Source organism: Myotis myotis, unplaced genomic scaffold (assembly GCF_014108235.1).
Source record: "Myotis myotis isolate mMyoMyo1 unplaced genomic scaffold, mMyoMyo1.p scaffold_m19_p_2, whole genome shotgun sequence".
In the NCBI taxonomy this organism is placed as follows: Eukaryota; Metazoa; Chordata; class Mammalia; order Chiroptera; family Vespertilionidae; genus Myotis; species Myotis myotis.
The window spans coordinates 53,242,381-53,265,182 of NW_023416324.1; the positions used below are offsets into that span (position 1 = coordinate 53,242,381).

The following is a 22,802-nucleotide window of genomic DNA, read 5'->3' on the forward strand; positions in this document are numbered from 1 at the left end:
CATTATTCTTCATTTTATAAAATGGACACATTCTTGGAAAAGTGTAAATTCATTTTATGCAAAGGGAATAATTTTATGTAAAAGTAATTTTAAGCTACAATTTAAAGGACTCTGCCATGAATTTTATCACCATTGTAAAAAATGTAGAAAATCTTTTAACCATTAAATAATAACCTTTTAAATATCTATTTCATGAATCTGATTTGAGCCTACTCTGTTTTCTGAAAAATGAGCATACATTTAACGGGCCAGCTCTCAATATAGAACGAGGTCACAAAAGTAAAGTAAGCTAGCCAGATGTTGCCATCAGAGGCCAAAAGGAAAAGCCAAAAGCAAGCTGAGAGGAATAAAAATTAAAATATGAGAAATCCTAGAATAGAAGGTTAAAATAAAGCCATATTCTCTCCTATGCCTTTAAGCCTGTTGGATTTATTAAGTAATTGAAACTGCTCCTCCTTCACTCAGCTGATGTCTCCTGCATCGAGTAACAGCAGCGGGTCTCTCTCTCCTTCCTCTTCTTCTGATTGTCTGGTGAGCAAAGGAGGACCTGGCCGGAGCCATGTGGCAGCTTTAAGGAGTCGTTTTGAATTGGAATATGCTCTAAACGCAAGGTCTTATGCCGCCTGGTCCCAAAGGTAAGGGGTCATCTAAGCAACAGTCTGAGAGACAAGTCAGATTCCGGAATCTCATCAGGTTAGTCACCCAATTTGATTAGTGTCACGGGGGATTTACCACCCTTGTGGCAAACTTTGAAAGAGGAATTTTTGAGCCCATTTCTTTAATAATATTATATATATATATATATATATATATATATATATATTTTTTTTTTTTTTCTATTAGTTTAGGTTCTCTGAGTTTCAAGTAACAGCAATTAACTCTAGCTTAAGCAAGAATTGTCTAGCTACAGCAACAAAGGAAAATTACTGAAAATATTCTGGGGTTATCTTACAGAATCCAATGAAGAATTATTTATGCAGGAACTAAGAATTCTTTTTGCAGATCTGAACATGGAAAGGTCAGCATTCTAGAATTATCACATGGCCCAGCAACTCCACTCCTAGGTATATATATACCCGTTAGAATTGAACACAAATACTTGTATTCAAATTTTTATAGCAGCACTATAGCCAAAAGATGGAAACAACACATACATCCATCACCAGGTGAATAAACAAAATGTGGTATCCATACAATAGAATATTATTCATCCAAAACTCAAGGATATATAACCATAGCATTTATTTCTTGCTCATGTGTTCCTAGAGTTTGTGATTGGCCCTTTTTGGATATAATGGCCACCTCTGGTCTAAGCAAATGTGGTTGAAGTGGAGGTATGGTCATCTTTCATGAATATAAACATGGTGGCCAGGGACCCTTGTTCTGGATGGGAAACAGAAGAGGCAATCACTGTGAGCCCAACAGATACCCTAGAAAGTGTGCACTACAACCCATGGAAAATCAGAAAAGATTGGCTTAAAATCTCCATCCTTCCACATGAACTCCAGAGCATTTACACATGATGTGCTACCTATGTGCACTCACACACACTGTCATCAGAGTACAAATATTTATCATTAAGGTGGAGAAAGATTAGCAAGGACCTGACACCATCTACAAACAGCTACTGCTGCCTCTTTAGCCGCAGTTGTTATATTCCCGGTCTAACAAAAGAGTTGTAGCTGCAGCTTTGAAGAGAATCATGAAGCCTTTAATCTAGGAATGTCATGAGATTAAGTATCAGCAAGTTTGATTGAAAACTGGGCATACTGAACACAAGGCTTTATTGGATTCCAGTCTCTCACATAATTTCATAAGGGGCTCACAGGCCAAGATTAGATTAGTTTCAGTCACAATATCGTCTTCTAGTTCCATCTGATCTTCTTATTCTTTGCTTGTGATTTTAAAATTAATCCTCTGAACAGTCAGATTTTGATATGTCCAAAGCACAGTCAGCTGAGGTCTGTCTGCTTGAGGCAGAGGTTAAGAGGATGGGCAGTGGAATCAGACACGTTGGAGGTTCAGGCTTAACCTTACCATTTACCAGCTCAGTGACCTTGGGCAAAGTTACCTACCAGCTCTCAGGATTGTTATTGGGAGAGGCAGTACCATCACAGGAGTGATCGATGGAAAGATACCAGAAGACCAAAGCAAAGGATACAAGTTCCTATAATACAAGCAAGTCAAACAACTTACAGTTCGTAGACAACTATACAGCATGGGAGACACCGTAGCAATCCCAATTGGGTGAGTTTGTGCTGGAGGGAACACAGCTTCTCTGACCTTCAAGAACCCAGAAAGGTCTACCGCTCCTCATAAAACTGCTTGAATGGGGTGGGGAAAACCCATTTTTTAAGATGCAGCTTTTGATAGCCTCATAAGCTATTTTATACCCTCCTTCACGACTGTTATGGAACTCTAGTAAGTGTCTGTTTACTTGATTCAAATTTCTCTTAACAACCTGGTACACTCTAAGCATTTGCTGTGAGTGTGCATGGAAGATCAGTTTGCTAGTTGTACCTTCCCTATAGCAAGCTCAGTCTTTGGACTGCTTGCAATTAACTCCAGAATAGGTAAAGCATTTAGCTAAGGTGTAAAATTCACCAAGGTAAGAATATCTTTTATTCATAACTATATCCCTAGTACTTTACAGTGTGATTGGCATAAAGCCAATATATAATAAATGTTAAGTTTTATAAAAAATTGGATAAATTGTCTCTATAAATCATAATTATTATTAATTTGGGGCATAATCAGTAAACAAGCTTTAACTGTTTTCTCTATTTGTTTCATTTAAGTGGCTATCACTATTGAGCATCTGCTGCGTGCTGGGTACTATTTTAAACACTTTGAATAATCATCTAAGTGAGCCCTAGGGAGTACAGTATTCCAATTTTTATAGATGAGGAAGTTGAGGCTTAGAAAGGGTAAGCAACTTTCCTAAGGTTATGGAGGCAGAGTGGGAATTCTCACCCAGGACTCTCCTATGCTTTCAGAATTTCTCTGGTACAGGAAGTGGCACTTTGCAGATACTTGATATATTTTCCCAGTACTTATATCTGCTAGACTTCTTCCAGTTTCTTCTGGAATTGGGTCAGAGAAAGAATTCAGCTACTCCTCCCACGCCTGCCTTTTCAGCTTGTGTAGTATATGAAAGACAGAGCAAGTGAGACAAGAGATCAATAGGTTCTTAAAGTCAAAGAGCCTGAGGATGCACGAACTGATGAACTAACTCCAGCAGAGCCAGGAGTTTAACAGCCTGGAAGACAGTGGCTCTCAGCTTCGGCTTTACATTAGAATCCCTGGGGCGCTTTTACAGGCACCAATGCCCACGACCAATTAAACCAGAATCCATGGGGGTGACACCCAGACACCAGAATCTTTTAAATTCCCCAGGTGATTCCAATATACATCCGAGTATGAGACACATGCGAGGAGAGAATGCTACACTGCTAGCCTGCCAGTCACTCTGTGGGAAGGGGATGCAACTGATAGAATAAATGGAAGAGGAAAGTGGGAGCCCAGGTGAATCAGCAGCTGGGACCAAAGGAGAACATTGTGAAGGCTGATTACCCGGCGGTCTCTCCCCAAAGTCTTTGCAATGTACTAGTAACCTCTGATCTAAGAGGCATTCTAACTTTCATTAAAATCACACAAAGTGTAATTTTTAGCCTGGCATCATGCTTTAAAAAAATGAGGACAAGATTTGGCCTGGAGTTCTCACTAATGTATGTTCCCAGTTTCGGGTCTCAGAGCCTTCAACACTTATCTTTAAAATGGTACATTTATGTGTTACAACTTTGGTTATGAAGTTTGCAGCCTATAATTATATAATTCTTTATTTGATGGGGGTTTTGGTTGTTTGTTTGCATATTTGTTTTTAGTGATGATTATTTTCCTTTATAAAATCAATGTCAAGATGGGAAATGTATCAGATATTGCTCCACAGGTAATAGAAATTCAGTAATTCTGCTCTAACAGGTTTAGCTCAGTGGATAGAGCATCAGCCTGCGGACTGAGGGTCCCAGGTTTGATTCCGGTCAAGTGCATTTACCTCAGTTGCAGGTTCCCAGCCCTGGTCGGAGGTGTGCGGAAGGCAATCAATCGATGTGTCTCTCTCATGTTGGTGTTTCTCTCTGTCTCTCCCTCTCCCTTCCACACTCTCTAAAAATCAATGGAAAAATATCCTCAGGTGAGGATTAAAAAAAAAAAAAGGAATTCAGTCATTCTTGCTGAAATGACAAATTGGTGAAATCTGAGATTGAGGAAGGCATGCCTGAAGTTCTGCCTCTTTTAAAATATTTTGTGTCTCTAGATATATTTGGAAAACTAAGCATGTGGCACTTGCTCCTCCTGCAAGGTCTGAAGTCTCCCATTTTGTACATGGATTATATCATGTAAATTTAGAAATGGCAAAGTGATGCACAACCTTTCAGATGTGAAAACCAATTAGTGTTTGTGTGGGGCTGGGGCTCTGAGAATAGAATGCTATGACCTAGTTAGCTGTCCAGGAGAAGAAAAACAGAGATGCAGAGTTTGGAACCGTAAAACACATACATTTGGAATTAATTTCTCACATTACAAAAGGGCCCATCAAAGGGTGCCTTTAAATAGAAACCTTGCATAGTGCACTTAAAATTCAATTCAACTTATAAAAGTTGAATATAAGTTATAAAATTTTAATGTACACACAGTTTTTCCGGAACGCAGCAAATGAGTAGGACGATAGCATCATGAAACTGATGTTCCTAGAAGGAATGATAAAAGAAAAAGAAAAAAAAAAAAACAGTCATGAGAGGATTGGGTCCATTTGCTGTTGTGGAGCAGATATTTATCAAATAAAAACCAGTAGTGTCTCCTCCTTATCGCCGAAGGTCAGATACTCCTCTTTTTAATACCACCTCTCCTATGTGCTATTTTGTACTGAAACTTCCCTCTGCCTCCTTAAATGTTCTCTTTTCTTCAAAACCCTCCTTCATCTCAAATTTATTTCTCTTGCCAGCTCACCACAATCAAGTTTCAGCACCGTGTTCATGATCTCTGCAAACTCCTCCCTTCTTGTTTCTCCCTTCTTGAGTTTTCTTGTGATTTCATGGCTTCAACTCTGTTCTATTTTTCTGTCTCTCTCTCCCACCTCCCTCCCTCTAACACACATACACACACACACACATCATACACACATCCATCACTCATGCACACAGTTAACCCCCAGATATATCCTGCCATAACTGAGCTGCTTCCTTTGTGAAGTCTCTAATTCTTCTCCCCTTCCAGCTTCCCCATGTCCTAATCCACTTACCCCTCTACTGCCAGCATATTCTTACTTCTATAGAACTAAAGTATGTCATTACCCTACTTTAAAACCATCAATAATTCTCCATTGCCTCTAAAATTTAAGTGCAAGTCTCTCTTCCTGGAACCGCAAAGGGTCAATGATACACGTTTCCATTTTAACTCCCACGGAGCATTATACATTCCACTGGTGCTAGTCAGAGTGGGACACTGTCATTCCTCAAATGCATTCCGGGGTTTTGGGAACCGTGTGAGGCATTTTTGGTAGTCCCAATGACTAGGAAGGTGCTAGTGATGCTTAGTGGCCCTGGAGACAGAGTGTTGAACTTCTACAGTGTTTTGGACAATTCTACAAAATAAAGAATTTCCTGCACAAAATAACAATAGAATCCCTGGTGACATGCATTATAGGCAAACTGAAAGTTCTACCATTTTCCATTCAGGCCCTATGCTTTACCTACTGTCAACCTATTCCTTTATTTTAATTTTAAATCTTAATCCCCTCTCTACCTTGTCAAAATATTAATCAGCTTTCAGTATTAGCTCAATCAGCTTAATCAGGGAGCTTTTTCTGGGGCTACCTCATCCCCATCTGGGCCTTTCCAAGGGCCACAGCACTTTGTGCCACTTTATGCACTTACATTATTTTGTTTTATATTGTAATTATTTTTAATTCCCCATTAACTCATAAATAAGGACAGAAATTTTCTTCTTTTCTGCTTTATTCAGGTGCCTATACTATCTTCTTTATGATTTAACTGTATGTAGTAAATATTAAATTTTTTAATTTATAATAAACTAGAGGCCCAGTGCATGAATTTGTGCACCAGTGGGGTCCCTCCGGCCTGGCCTGCAGGATTGGACCAAAACTGACTCTCTGACATTCCCTGAGGGATCCTGGATTGTGAGAGAGTGCAGGCCAGGCTGAGGGACCCACCGGTGCATGATCAGGGCTGAGAGGAACCTGAGAGGGGTCCAGGGTGTGTCCGGCCCATCTCACTCAGTCCCGATCAGCCAGACCCCAGCAGCAAGCTAACCTACCGGTCGGAGCATCTGCCCCCTGGTGGTCAGTGCACATCGTAGCGAGTGGTTGAGAGGCCTTAGCAAATCATTAGCATATTATGCTTTGATTGGTTGAATGGCCAACCAGCTGACCAGACACTTAGCATATTATACTTTTATTATATAGGATTAGGAGAATCATTAGTTGGGCTATGAAAGTTTTTGATCCCTACAGTTCTATCAATTTCAAATCTCCTTTTGTCCAAAAACAATGAACCACCAGCTAACTCAAGCTTCTTTCCACCCCACTTCCTCATCATTAGGGCGTATTGTCCACCTATTTCTTTTTAATAAAGAAAAGTATAGAATGTGTGAGAAGAGAAGTGACTGACATTAATTCCCAGTGGGGTTATAAAAGGAGAGGTTGCTTTGAGTTGAGATAGTTAAGAAAGAAGAGGCAGATGATGGAGATGTAGTTCAGATATAAAGAGAACAGGATGAAGAACAAACATGAAGTAATGATTAGGAATATTTTTTCCTTTCTTCTTAAAAAGAATAGGCATTCCTTTCCCAACTGATCTGTAGTAGTAGTTCTTTCCTATATTGAGGGTCCACATTTAGGTAGCTCTGTTTTCAGTTTTCTATTATGTTGCACAGGGATATTTATTTACCCCTGTGCCAATAGTGCAAACTTTTAATTGCAAGTCCTGACATCTGGTAGAATAGGTCTCATCCTGACTATTCCTGACCATTCTTGTTTTTTTCATCTTCCATATAAATTTTATAATCAGCTTGCATTTTCCACACACACAGATACAAAAGGATTTTGATTAGATATTTTAAAACTATAGATCAATATAGGAAGATATGACATTTTATTATATTGAATTTCCTGTTTCATGAACACAGTATATTTTGACACTTATTTAGATGTTCATTAATGTATTTTAGTTAGATTTTATAATCTTCTCTGTGAGGTTCTTATACACCTTTTGTCATATTGATTGTTATATTCATTGTGATTGCTGAAATAATTTGAATTCATTGTTACCATATAATTTTATTCTCTGTATTTTTTTCTCACCTTATCCTTTTTTGTTTGTCTGTATTCTTTTGGATTATTTGAATATGCTGTCCACTTTTCTATTCTTTAGTGGGTACCTTAGAAACTTTAACACATTATTTAACACATTCTATATTCAGTATATTTGTTCTACTCCCAAACAAAAATGATATCTTAGAACATTTTAGTTGCACATCATTCCCTCTTGAATTTTATATTTCTGTCCTTACTTTAATCATGATTTTTAAAAATTCCACATCATAGATATTATTTACTTATATTATACAGTTATGGTTTATTTAGACTGACCCATATTTACTATGTAATTAATAATTATGCTTACATTTCGCACCTTCCTCCTAGATAATTTTCATTTTCTTCAAATGTATCTTTAAAAATTTATTTAACATAACTCTGTTAGAAGTAAACATCTGAGCCCTGGCAAGGTGGCTCAGTTGGTTGGAGCATCGTCCCATATACCAAAAAGGTTGTGGGTTTGATTCCTGATCAGGGCACATACCTAGGTTGCAGATTCTATTCCTGTTTGGGACATGTACAGGAGGCAACCAATGAATCAATGGATATTTTTCTCTCACATTGATGTTTCTTTCTCTCTCTCTCTCTCTCTCTCACTCTCTCTCTCTCTCTCTGTCTCTCTCCTTTCTCTCTTTTTAAAAAGCATATCCTCAGGTGAGGAGGATTAAAAAAAATAAACATATTTTCCTCCTGTCATGAAATATATTTTAGTTGATATAGGATTTGAGTTGTTTAATTACTTCTGACTTGCACCTTCAAGATCCATCCCACATGTTTCTGACTTGTTTATATTAATATTTCACTTGTGATTCTATTTGTTTTCAATCTGCCCTTTCTAACTGCTGTAAGAACTTCTTGTTGTTTTTGATATCCTACAGTTTAACTATATTGTGAGTAATTATAGATTTAATTTACTTTTCTTGCTTTGAATTTGTTGGGTGCATAGAATCAGAGAATTGACATCTTTCATACATCCTGGATAATATTCAGCCACTACCTCTTCTAATATTTCTTTATCCCATGTTCTTTATTCTCTATTTCTGGAAACCTAGAAGTATTTTAGATTTTCTTACTCTATTTTTCAAATTTATCAATGTCTTTTATATTTGTTTCCTACCCTATACTTTCTATATGCTGCTCCTGGTAATTTCTTCAAATCTATCTTCCAGTTCACATATACTCTCAGTAGTTAGATCTAATATGATTTCAATTAATTTCTAATTATTATTTTTGGTAGAAGTTTAAATTTTTTTGCAACTTGACTGGACAGTTTTGAAAATGTTTTATTCTTTCCATGTGCTTTTAATTGCTTTTTTATTCACATATATTTATTTTATATTCTATATTTGAATATCTGATATTTCTAATCATTGCAGTCTTTATAAATCTAATTATTTAGTTTGTTACTTCTGCTCATTCTTGCTCCTCATTTCATAATGTATTTAGAGATTTTTGTTTGTATTTTGAGCTCATGTTTCTTCAAACTTTATCTCTGGAAACTCCTCCCCCCTGCTTATTTGGTGTACCTGGCTTCACAAATAATTTGCTTTTGCTGATTATCTAGGGAAACTAGCTTCTCAGAAACACTTTCAAACTTCAACTTGGAGTCTTACGAAACATGTGTAGTAATGTTTTTGGTCTAAAACATGTATCTGTGTGGGCTTGTGGATGAAACTTCTCAGGATAAATACATTACTTCTAATTTTCTCACCTTTTCTGAATCCAAGGATGAAGTAGGACACTTATCCTCTGCCTCTCTGTGTTTAGAATGGATTTAATTTTTCCTGGTTCACCCTGGGGTTGTGCTTTGAGAACTTTTGCTTTATACTGGTATTTCTTATCTGACCTCCCACTTTACTTTGGGCCCATGCTGTGTTTCCCCAGGTGGTCCAATAAAATTCAAGCTTTAGACCAGCAAGACTCGGTAGGAGAGCAACTTCATAGCACTTACATCCATCTGGAATTATCGTTTTAGCCAACCATTTTATTGGTATCTACACTGAACTGTAAACATCGGGAAGGCATGAACTTCTCTCCTTTTTGATGCTGTATCTCCAATACTAAGAACACTGTTTGGCACATGATAGGTGCTAAATACATAATTGAAAGAAATGAATGATCATGATAAATCCTTACAAACATGGCCACTCAATTTTCACAACAATCTTATTAAGTAAGCCTCATGGTTTTCATCTTTCAGGTTAGAAAAACGTGAAACTCAAATAATTTAAGTAATTTGTATAAGATCATATAGTGGAAAATGGTAGTTAATAGTTGCTTCAGGGTCTGCCTGGTAGTGTTTTCATTATACCACACTGTTTCTGGAGAATAAGCTTAACCAACACGTTTGAAACATCTGTATAAGAAGCAGGAACTTAGCCTCTGGTTTTGGCTTTGAGGAGAAGCAGCTGGGAACTATCCAGAGTGCTGAAGAACCTCACTCTAAAGCTGGGCCCCATCCAATGGAGTACAGTGCACTTTCAGTCTATGCAGGGAATATTTCCCTTCTAACTCTGATACTAGCCACTTTACCTCAGCTTATGCCTGTCCATAGCAGATATTTATAATCAGCTGCCGGCACTGACAGAGGCCTAACCTGAGCACAACAAACTACATCTGCTGCTTCATTCACCAGCATGCCATGGCCTAACCCTGCCCTCTCTATCTTCTTTAATCATGTCTCTGGAAGCTAGCCTGGCTCCCTGGCCATATTTCCAAAACAGCAAAAACCAATTATAATATGTAAAGGGACAAACTCTTTCCCTCTAGACACTTGGGGACCAGTTTTAAGGCTAACTCTATTTCAGAATGATTTCTTTATGAAGCACATAGTAAAACTAGACTTTTTTTCCATTTGCTCATAAATATATTCTCTACTACAGTAGTCAATTACATTCACTGTATTTTTAAAATAACCTTTTAGCTGATGTTTTGGGGCAACAAATAGACTGTCTAATAATGAGGATGTCATGAGTTTTTTAAACCTGGAAATAAAAAAAAAATACTTCAATTTTTAACTCGTAAACATAAGGAAAGCCCAGAATCTTTTAGCTGATTCTGCAAATGAATAATTTTAATATTTATAAATTTAAGGAAACACTAAAAACTTAGCATCTTTGGCTTTTTAAACTGTTTCTTTACTTATTAAATACTTATTAAAAATATGACATCTGTAGACTTTGTAAAAGACCCCAGTGTGTACCAACACATCAAATTAGTATCAAACTCTTCCTTCAACAATGTCTTCTGAGCTAGTAGAACATATTGCCTTACTAACTCACTTAAGTTATATAGGCCTTACTCACATCTCTCTCTATATATAAAGAGCCAGGGGCCATCAGATCCGAAACAACCGAATGGACGACCAAACAGGCTGAGTGGGATGACAAGGCAGGCAGGGGGGTTAGTGAGGGACAACCAAACGACTGAGCAGCAGGCTGTGTGGGGTGACCAGGCTGGCATGGGGGTTAGTTAGGGATGACCAAATGACTGAACAGCAGGCTGCATAGGGCGACCAGGCCGGCAGGGGAGGGCAGTTAGGGGTGACAGGGCCGGTAAGAGAGGGCAGTTGGGGGCAATGGGACTGGCAGGGGAGCAGTTAGGCATCGATCAAGCTGGCAGGGGAGTGGTTAGGGGTGATCAGGCTGGCAGGCAGAGCGGTTAGGGGCAATCAGGCAGGCAGGCAGGCGAGCAGTTGGGAGTCAGCGGTCCCAGATTGTGATAGGGATGTCCGACTGCTGGTTTAGGCCCAATCCCTGTGGGTCCCAGATTGGAGAAGGTACAGGCTGGGCTGAGGGGAACCCCCATGCACCGTGCACGAATTTTGTGCACTGGACCTCTAGTTGTTTATATAATGAGGAGGGCTTAGACATGGTTTGCCTAATCTAGGAACAAGACAGCTCTTATCCTGGGATAGTTATCACCTCTGGGATGTAAAATGTTTTGCGACACTCACCTGCTGAAGGTCAGATATCAAGGTCATTAAGGGTCTGCACTGGAAAAATATAAAAGCAAAAGGAAAGCAGTGAGAATCTAAGTAATTGCCATAATGCCTGCCAGTTGCCTTTTATCTCTTTCTTTTTAAGCTCAAATCTTCTTGAGGTGTCCGTAATTTTTTCTAATGAACAAAAGCAGAAAAATTCTCAATGTCATGGGGTATGGGGTTGGTACATAAAACAGCTATTCATGTTGATATGAGGGTATGAAAGAACTTGGTACACCTTCTCATTATGTCCCTTAATGTCAGCTAATAAGGAGGGTAAATTAAGGAAAGTGGAAAGGGATCTTGCAGGAAGTTATAACTATTTGCATGGAGGCAAAAATTAAGCATAGTTATCTATTTATATTTACATAAAATCTCTTCATTACAGACCTAGATGCACTACAGTGAAATAAGCAAAGAATTCCTGTATGCACACATATACACAAAAATAAAAATAAAAAGACTATAAATTGATTGCTAGTGCCCTCTGATTTTCATGCTGCTGGTATCCTAAACATCATCAGAATTGGAAATAATCTGTGCTGAATTGCTGCAGGGCTCTATGTAAGAACTCCCTTTCAGTTGATGTAGACCTAAGGCAATATCATGGCTATTTTCTGGTTGCTTTGCTCTCTAGCGCCACCCAGCAACCAGTTGACAAATCTCATGTGGGCCGTCCAGCCCTTCTGACTGCTCTAGAAAGGAGAAAGGTTTGGAGATTTCACACTGAACAAAGGCTTTCAACCTTAAAGTGAGGGCATGTGGAAAATGTCATTCCTTTCTTTCAGTTCTTTGACTTTTAAAACCACCCTTAGTTGAAACAGGCTTTCTCCATGAAAAAAAAAAAAAAAAGTAAAAAAATAGAAGAACATCAAACAAACTTCTCTTCAGAAGAGAAAGTAATGAAAAATGGGAAATTAATAAAAATGAAGATATGAGAAGAGCCCCCTGTGTGTAAAAGTGGCACCTTTTTTTTATAAGCTTTAAGGACCTGCATTTATTGTAGCATAAAGCTTTGCATGCAAAGAGTGTGTGAGTGACACATCTAGGTTACAACATATGCACTTGAGAGAGAACGAGATGCAGCTCTTGCCACGGCTATTCGGATGCTATAATTTCCTGTTCTTTTCTATCCTTCAGTAGTGCTTGTTAGCAACCTGAAATGGGCTCGCTCATAACCCAAAGGGCCAGCCAGAGTATACTTCCCTCTTCAAGCATTTTGTAATACTAATTAACGAATTCCCAGCCACAAGAACGAAACCTGCAAAGATTCGCCAGAGGCAAACGACTAAATAAATGGTGACAGTTCTCAGTTTCCAATTAGATGAAATGACATTGGGACAACGAGTAGCCCGACTTTCTAATGATGAGAGTTTTATGAGGTTTTCATTCCCGGAAATGAAGAGAGACCCTGTCCCTTTCTCCATTCATAACCAAAACAAGGGCCTACACCCACTCTTATGCACATCAAAACACACAGATCCTGCCTTTGGCAGTGACTGTTACTGAATAGACTGAAAGTAAGACTTGGTCCGAAAACACTGCTTTTGAGACTGCTTCTCTTTCACTGAAATGTCTGACAGGACACAGCATGGGAACCGAGAGAACAGCCGGCCTAATTAAATCTGTGCAGGCAGCAGCACCAGCGCTGTTCCACAGCCTGACTCCAGCTCGCCCAGCCCAGCTCCCTCCTCACTCCAGTGTTTGTGCTGTGACGCTCTCGCCAGCATGGCAACTGTTGCTATGTTTGCAGTAATAAGAAGTAGGCGATGCTGTGTCTCTGTAACGATTCAGATACAAAAGCAATGATTTCTAAGTAGATTCCTGAAGCAGCTCTTACAATGGCGCCGCACAGTTTAACGGGTTTAATTCCTCGTTGATTTTTTTTTCTCCTCTCCTTTGGTAGCTCCCACGTGGACTCAATCCAACCCTCATACAATGCAAAAATGGCAGCATCCTTCCTTTCGCTTGCTAGCGTTGGAAACAGGAAGTTTCCTGTTAAAGAAGACGTTCCACAAGTCATGGTTTCTTATTCTTTCCTTGTAAACTAACAGATTGAAGTGTTTTTTTTTGTTGTTTGTTTGACATTTAGGTAAGAAGCTAATACAGCCTGAAAAAAAGTGTGGGCCCAGAAAAAACATAATTCCTGTATTAACTAAAGTGGAATGAAAATCATCCACCATTAATGTTCATAATATTAGCTGAGTATTTTCTATTAATGAACAGATGTTTTAAAGGCCTCAGTTGCAAAGAGGTAGGAATTCACTAGTGGAGATATGTTTACCTTCCTGCATCCTCTTCCAAAGAGATATCGAAAAAAGGGAAATCTTCTTTCTTTTGGCCTTAGTTGGGCACCTATGTTCACTGCCCCCCTACATGTCACTGAATGCCAACACAGGCTAGGCCCTAGACGAGACATGATTGAGATAAGACCACCTGCACTAGTGGCAATATTAACCTCACCCAAAAGAAAACATATGACATGTTCAGACGCTCTCTGCATTTCTTGTATGCCAGTCATATTATTGACTTACCATGTCTTCTACAAGGTAAGATTTATTTATCAATATTCCACAGATGAGAAAACTGGAGCACAGAAAGGATTTGCAACTAGTAAGCAGCAAGGCCACGGTTGAGCCTGGGTCAGCCTGACTCCAAAGCCCAAGGGCTTTGCACTGCTTGCTGAGCTGCTGCAGCCCGAGAGAGCTGCTCTCATGGTAATCAGCCATGTGGCATGGGCACGGCCCTTCCTGCCTTGGGTTTCAGATTCTCATCCACATGGAAGCATGTGAGCTGGATCCTTGCTACTCAAGCTGCAGCCCATGGGCCAGCAGCTTCGGCTTCACCCCGGACCTTGTTAGAAATTCTGACTCTCAGGTCCCAGAGGCACCTACTGAATCACAACCCACATTTTAACAGGATTTTAACTGATGTGAATGTACATTAAAATGTAAGAAGCACAGGACTGGCCAGTCTCTATGGACCCTGCCCCTTCCAGCTCAAATATATTTAGAATGTTGTCCCTCTTCTTTCTGTATTTCTAGATTCAACCTCTCCTCCAATGTCGAATCATTGCTCCCCATAAGGATTCCTAATCTCATCCTCCCACCTGATAAAAGATTTTTCTCTCCTCATTTTAATTGACTTACCACTTTTGACTTAGTATTATGTCTGTGTTGTATATGTTCCTTGAGGGGGAGACCCATCCATGTAAAATAATTTTATACCTCTACACCAGCTGGCATGGTACATTATACTAAAGAAAATCTGTTGAAAGAAATGTTGAACAAGACATTATCTTAATTTAGCTACAGATGTCATATAGGGCTCTGATTGCAAGGTCCCATATCACCCGTTATAAACTTTTCAAAGCAAACACTCTCCAGGAATTCTTTAAATGTGCATCCAAAGAAACTTACAGGTAGCACACATGACAAGAGTGGTTGTCAGACTTTTTCACTGCCCCCAACTTTTTAACACACAAATACACGAAAGATTCAATAAAGGCCAAACTCAACTTCAAAATCTCCTCCTCTAGGAAGTCTTCCTAGATACCCACACCTGGTTATACACTCATCATGTTTTTTGCTGTCTTATCCTGTGCATATCACATCAGAGCATAGAAACTATGCTATGATCATTATAATTATGTCACCTGCCCCCTTACACACACACACGTACACACACACACACTTTATATTGCTTGAAGTCTTCTGTCTTTCATCTTTGCAGTCTTAATATTTATCACAATGCTTGGCACATAGTAAGTTGGTAGATATATGTATATCGAATGAATGAATGGCTTAACCAATGCAAACTTTTTTAATGCGAAGTCTTTTTGTTGTTGTTGTTTGCTCCATGTTAGGTTTCATTGACACCAAGGACATGGAGAAACACAGTTCTGTGGTGAGATTTAAGAAATACTTGTTTCAGCTATGTTGGCATTCCCTACCAATATGGTACTTTACTGTCACATGAGCTAGCCATCCAGGCACATGGACTCTGAGACTTAGAAACTTGAGTGCCTTTGGGATGCCCAAGGTTGAAAATTGAAGCAGTGTTTGTTTTTTTCCTCTCTCAGTAAGTCAGACAACCATTCATTCAACAAATATCTACAGTGCCAGGAGTTCACTAGACACTGGAGATGTCATGGAGAATACATAGTATAACTTTTCCTCTCTTTAAGTCATCTAGAATGAATGACAGACCCCAATTTTGTTTATAACACAATTTGATACATACAATAATGGGCATGTGACTCTTAGGTCATGTAAGCACAGAAGGAGGCATTACTGATTATGGGTAGATAGTCCATTGACTCACTGTCTGTGGAGGTAGGTCCAGAAGTCACCCATTTGTCCTTCTCTGGAAAGAACAGTGAAATTAAGGAGGAAGAAGAACACTGGCTATGGACTGCCTGGCAATGAATCCATACAGAAGAGGAAAGACACTGGAAACATAGAATGAAAGATAAGGAAAGCTAGTTGGGCATGGGCTCATTAACGGCACATGGTGTAAATTTAACAGGGTTTATGGGAGAAAGTTATAAACAGAGAATTATCCAATTGCACACAATTTCCTGAGCTCCTGTTATCCCTCTGAATGATCTACTCTATACAATGATGGCGAACCTTTTGAGCTCGGCGTGTCAGCATTTTGAAAAACCCTAACTTAACTCCGGTGCCGTGTCACATATAGAAATTTTTTGATATTTGCAACCATAGTAAAACAAAGACTTATATTTTTGATATTTATTTTATATATTTAAATGCCATTTAACAAAGAAAAATCAACCAAAAAAATGAGTTCGTGTGTCAGCTCTGACACGCGTGTCATAGGTTTGCCATCACTGCTATAGGAGGATCCTATTCTTTTACTCTCTCTATATATAAAAGGAAAATGGAACATCTAGGAACCTATTTCATGATAAAACTTCCTAACTAGATTTGTTAGGAAGGGAAAGTCTCTGAAGTTGACTTTTCTGTATCTTGGACCCAGAGAGCCAGCCCTTTCCTATCCGTCTGAAAGGGGAATGAGAAATGCTTTCAGGGCCGTCAGATTTGTCAAGATAAGGAATAGGAACTGGGAAGGGGAGAGCTCATATTCTTCCTTGCCTACTCAATACATTATTAGTTATCTAATACCCACTCAATCAGCTTTCAGCTAACTCTAATGTATCCTATAGGAAAGTTTCCAGCAGAAAGTAACAGAAAACTCAATGAATAGTTGTTTAATAAAACAGTGGCTGTTTTTCACACATAATAAGAACTTTGGAAGGAGATAGTCAAGGGCAAGGGTTCTGCTGCTTGTCAGACAGTAGAAGACAGGCTCATGTTCTTTCCTTCATTGTCTTCAGCATGTGGGTCTGTCTCTGTCATGTTCGCAGCTACATGGTTACAAAATGACTGCAACTTCCCAGTTGGCATGGCTCAGTGGCTGAGTATCAACCTATGGACCAGGAGGTCATGGTTCAGTTCCCAGTCAGGACACATGCCTGGGTTGCAGGCTTGATCCCCAGTGTGGGGCATGCAGGAGGCAGCCAATAAATGTTTTCTCTCATCATTGAGGTTTCTCTCTCTTCCTCTCCTTTCCTCTCTGAAATCAATAAAAATATATTTTTAAAAATGACTGCAACAACTCCAGTTATCATATCTCCATTTAAAGAAGGCAAAGGGGGCTATTGTGTACCAACATGTTTTTCTGTCCTATATCCTTTTAGCAGGAAATCAAAGGTCTTCTGACAGTGACTTAATTTGTCAGAACCTGGACCAGGAAAAGTGTCCCTTAAAAGAGAGGCTGAGAAAGAGGAGGATGATCTTCTGGTCACAGAAGTGAGAATTGGTGAGCTACACTGGAAAGGGGTATGCACCTTGAAGCCAGAGATATTTGTGTTCAAATCCCAGTTCTGCCTCCTAGGGGCAGTGTGAACTTGGGCCTGCCTGAGCTTACTAAAAGAGATATCATGAGATTACCTGCATAGGTTTTTGCAAGGATTGGAGAAAATACATATAAAAGACTTAATATCACCCTGTGAAAGTTTATGTTGTTCTGTTTTAAACTAGAGATAGTCCACTGTTTCATAGATAAACACCTTCCTGAGGCTGAGAAGAGAAAGCCTATGCCTGCCTGGATTTCAGAACCCGAATTCAGCCGCTCTCTTTTCCTTTCTATCACTTACTCTCCCTGAGGTACTAGGACACACCTTCTTCTCTTCAATAACTGCCTTACCCAGGTGTTTCTTGTAGCCTTTCCTCACCTATCTACACAACTTGTTTGGCAAATTCAACAATGTTGACCATTCCCTGAAAGCTACCATTTGGATTAAAGTCATAGTTGCTGCATGTTTTCTACCAAGAAGCTATTTACATGAAAATGACAGGAATCAGGAGAAATGACTTTCAAGGATTCAATTTTTCTCCCCTTGTAATCCTTGGAAAGAAAACTGTAATTAATTGTGAATGTGCCTGCTAAATGCTAGCATACTACATGAGAATAAAAAGGATTGCAAGTGCCTAAGAAACAACTAATTTAAATACATTTTTTTCTAAACAATAATAATAATAATAATAGTAATATATCGGTTTTACCCAAATGAACATTTTTTTCATGTATATATTTTTTAAAAGCAGCCCCTTCTTGCTCAGGCAAGCTGAATCTTACACACTTTTCTTCAATACTATTTTTATCAGATCAACATAGAGTAAAAAATATTGAATCATAAAAGTAAAATAATTGATAACAAACTTCATGTTAAGATGTTGGTTGTTGTTTTCCAAATATGGTATACGTGAAGGAACACAGGGAAAAGGGGCACCAGGGGCAAAGGCAGAGAGAGATGGAAACCTGTGTGGCACAGCTGGAGAATAGTGGAGAGTTTGGTGTAACTAGAACAGAAATGTACTATGCATAGAAATCTAAAGTGGGAAGAAGTAGAAATAAGAGAAGAACATGAAGACAAGTGAGTTCAATATCCAAGGGGAGTTGGAAGGAAGAGAACAGCCTGCCTTTATGCAGCTTCCCTTCCAGTCACTAAAACCTCGGACTCCTCACCCAGGTGGTAAGCATGCAAGGCTCTGGTGGGACTAGATATAGCAACCAGTCATCTTTGTTGAAAGTGCGCTGGGGCATGACTAAATTCTGACTACCATAAATGAGCATGATTTCCGCAGCTGTGTTTAGAATGGGTCACTGGAAAGACGAGGTAGGTAGACAAACTGGTGAAACAGATGAGTCCTGAATGACACAGACACAGTAAAGCTCTGCCTTGAACCCCAGATTGGCCCCTGGGACTGTGCAAACCAGACAGCACTGCAGTGTGGCTCTTGGCACTCAGCTAATACTCTATTGATGACACCACTCACATGGTCATCTGTTTATGGGGCTCTCTTTCAATAGTGAGGAAAGGGAAGTAAAAATACAAAGAAACTGACATCATGATTTTAAAAAGAAGGACTTAACTTACCCAAAGGTTTCACAGCTTCTAGTTTAATCTCCACATTGAAAGGTGGATGATGAACCTGAGACCTACTGAGCTAACTGCCCAGCGTCTCAGCCATATGCTTTATTTCTCTTTATATACATCTTCACTCCCATCTGCCTTCATCTTTTCGTGCCTCGAATAGCACTTAGCACATGGTAGTTCCTTATCAACAGTTCATTGAGAGAAAGAACCAACACCTACCACTGACAGAGTACTATTTATTCTGTTCTGTCTTCCCTGCTGGGAGCTTCATACTATGTTCTTCAAAATGGGCATTTCACTGCCGCATGCCTCCCTCCATATGGAAAACTTCTCTCCTAACAAGCCTTATGACTAGACCAGTGGTTCCCAACCTCTGGCCCTTTAAATACAGTTCCTCATGTCGTGACCCAACCATAAAATTATTTTCGTTGCTACTTCATAACTGTAATGTTGATACTGTTATGAATAGTAATGTAAATCTGATATGCAGGATGGTCTTAGGTGAACCCTGTGAAAGGGTCGTTTGACCACCAAAGGGTTCGCGACCCACAGGTTGAGAACCACTGGACTAGACAGACTGTGCAAGCACCCACAGTTGGCCTTCGCTGCCTCTCATCCAGGGAAATGGCTCGACATGGAAAACCATAGATGGCTTTTGCCGTCTCAGGAGCATTACGCATGACAAGATATTTCAAAGGGAAAAAACACTCTTGGCTCCTTAAGGCTGATGCTAGTTTTGGATTGTTAACAAAGGCCTTGTCCAAATAATTTGTTGTTAGATCCCTTGAGTACACAGGTTACTCAGTCAATGCTGCTTGACTGGCATGAGACAACAGCGAGGTGCCTGGGGTGAGGGACTGGTTGTGGAGAAAGAGTTGGCATGACCTAGCGGGCCACTAGTGCTTTTCCAGTTCATTCACTCAGCTGAAATTTTTTTGAGCACTCAGAGTGAGATTTGCGCATGTGCTTGACTGAAGCCCCATCCTTTCCCTTAAAGATCAAGTAATTGTAATCCGGTGCACGAAGTGCTCTTAGCAAAATGAGTCTATGAGTAGGTAGAGAAATGGGGGCACTGCTAGGAGTTGACAACCTGATGGTGACTCTCTTGTAATATTCCCTCAGGAGAAAATGTTTGTTCAGCAGACACATATCTGCAAGAGTAGTTTCTTTTCCTTCTTTCTTCTTCTTTTTTTCTCCTCCTCCCTTTTTCTCTAAACCAAACCTAAGCAAGTCTGCATTACCCAGAGGCAGCTGGTGCTCCAATGTGGGCGTATTAAATGTTTAACATCTTGTCACTTGCAAAACTGATGGAGTCATCCTTTTTGTTTCAGAGTTTCATGTTTAGGGGCTGAAAAGCTAGACTGATGAGCATTGCCAGAGAGAAATATTTTTTGAGAAGTAAGTGAAGCTGATGACACGTTACTTTACAGTTTAGTGAAATTCAGCAAATCTAATTCTATTATGCTGTCAAAGTTTCACAAAAGGGAGACCCGGGAGCATATTTAAGATGAATCTTTCAAGATTTCAGGAGCCACACCACATCTGCAAAAATCTGATGCACCTGGTCCTGACAGACCTTTGTTTTTTTATACACAAAGGGGAGTAAATAACCTTCCAAGAACTAATTAAGTTTAAATAAAGTTATCTTGGTGATGTGGCGCCTGCCTCTTCTCCCTTGAAAAGATTGTCAATCAGTAAACCATAACCATGTGTGTTTTTTTTAATCAAAAATTTTCATAGTCAGATTTACCAAAATAGAAGCTTCCTTTACGAACCATAGAATGGAGAACTGAAAGACAGATTTTATAGAACATTCAAATCCAGATCATTTAAGCCCTTGCTTATTTTCACAATCACATAGGAGATATGGTCTAATAAATTCATTCTTACCAAAATGTTGGGAGCAATTGTTTTAAAGCATTCACCCACAATTTTATATTTTTGTTTGAGGTTCACAAGCTGACAAACTGAAAGGGCTTTATGATGCTTTTGGCAATTGGTGGGGCTAAAATGTTTATTATTAACTCCAAGAGAAATATTGACGTGAGGGTTTATTTCCATAGAAATTTTTCCTCTGCTATTTAATAATCATTCACTGAAGAATCAAATTCTCACCAGAATGTGCTAAAAACTTAACATTTACTCTACATTAATTTAATATTCTTAGCTGGTAGAAATTTAAGATTCCTGCAAAGTAGATATTCTCTCCATTTTAAAGGTAGCAAAACTGGTCAAAACAATTAGGAAATGTGCCCTGAGATAGTAAGTAGGGATGCTTGGGTTGACCCCAGTGTGACTGACCCAAAAGCCCATGTGTACTCTTTCCAGAAAGCCTAAAAGATTCCGTTTGGGACTCATGATGAAAACAAAGTCAAGGCTGTGGTAAAAATGTAAGGGGACTTTATGGACTGAATTGTGTGCCCAAAAAGATCTGTTGAAGTTCTACCCCACCCCCCTCCACTACATCAGACTGTGACCTTATTTGGATATAATTGTTGCAGATGTTAAGATGAGGCCATACTGAAGAAGGATGGGCCCTTAATCCTATATGACTTGTGTTCTAATAAGAAGAGTGAGACGCCCTGGAGAAAGCCATGTGAAGACAGTGAGACAGAGGTAATGCATCTACAAGCCAGGCCGTGGGGAAGCCAGAGACAGGCACAGAACAGATTCTGCCTCAGACCCCTCGGAAGGAACCAACCCTGCCAACACCTTGACTTTGGACTTTTAGCCTCCAGAACTGTGAGAAAATAAATGTCTGATGTTTTAAGCTGTTCTTTTACAACAGCCCTAGAAAGAACGCTAACACGGGGGATAATAGGGCTTTCTAGAGCCCAGGAAGAAAACAAGCCCAAGACTTGCTTTGAGTCCAGTGCCCTGCGTGAGGAGCCATAGTCACGCGTTACTTTCCCTTCGTCATTTGTGGTTATTCAGAAAACCCACACTCACCCCAATATGAGATTTGAAGGACATATTATTGGTGCCTTCTCAAAAAAAATATATGCATATGACTAACCAAAGTTAGAGCTATAAATTCTAACACTTTATAATGCCCATATGTGTCACAAGGACACTGGGAGAGGATGTTTCAGCTGAGGTTTCACCGGTGTCTCTATGATGGTTGCTGTTGGCAACCAGTCCTATAACAGGCACAGCGAAGGCCTAAATGAGGGCAGGAGTCAGGAAGAGATTGCAGGTAATGGAGGTCAAACACAACTGATGTCAGGCAGGTGACTGACATCCGATGCAGCCAAACTAAGGGGATCAAGGTTAGAGGCGGGCAGAGACCACAGGTGAAGGCTGGAGATGGAACACTGATGGAAATCATTAAAAGCTGCATTTGACAAGGACATCTGAACAAGGTCAAACAAAAACTATGGCAAAATCCAAGGTGAATCCGAGGTTTTCATCTTCAGAAACTTAGTCTTCTTCAACTGGCTCTTTCTTTAGAGTGAGATCTTCAAGTTGCTAAAAGGACTGTACTTATCCAGGACATCCTAATACCCTGTGGAGCCAGTTGACCTCCCTTATTCCTCAAGATGCTGATATCTGGCTCAGCTGAGAAAGAGGAGCTTGCCTTTCACAGGATGTGAATGGGGAGCAGCACTGATGTCTTTTGGAGCCTCAGGGGGAGGGGATGGAGAAATGGTCCACTTACTGACTGATGAAGTCATCCTCTGGGGATCTTGGAGCTAGAACTGGGACGAGAATATGAATCTGAAGTGAAAATCATCCATAGCTATCATTTTTATTGATGATAACCTCGGTATTTCAAGATATTAAAAAATCTGACCAGTTCTGAAATTTCCCACTAGCTGGAGAAAAGATTAGCTGACGCTAAGATGACTCAGTGAATGCTGATATCCAATCCATTCACTTATTTTTTTTTTTTAATTACTGTTTACTAGTCTAGGGAGAGGGTCCAACTTTACAGGTATTTTGCTGAATGATGAAAATAAAGACAA

The 22,802-nt window shown here is 39.6% G+C and overlaps 1 protein-coding gene across 2 annotated transcripts in view; it reads left to right on the plus strand.

Annotated features, from left to right (window-relative positions):
* LOC118676383 (serine/threonine-protein kinase TNNI3K) overlaps positions 1–22,802 on the plus strand; it is a 313,120-nt gene that overhangs the window by 264,521 nt on the left and 25,797 nt on the right. For both annotated transcript variants that reach the window (XM_036350223.1, XM_036350224.1), the window contains one exon: positions 466–635. In XM_036350223.1, the coding sequence (XP_036206116.1) occupies positions 466–635 (170 nt within the window). The remainder of the gene's footprint in view (positions 1–465; positions 636–22,802) is intronic.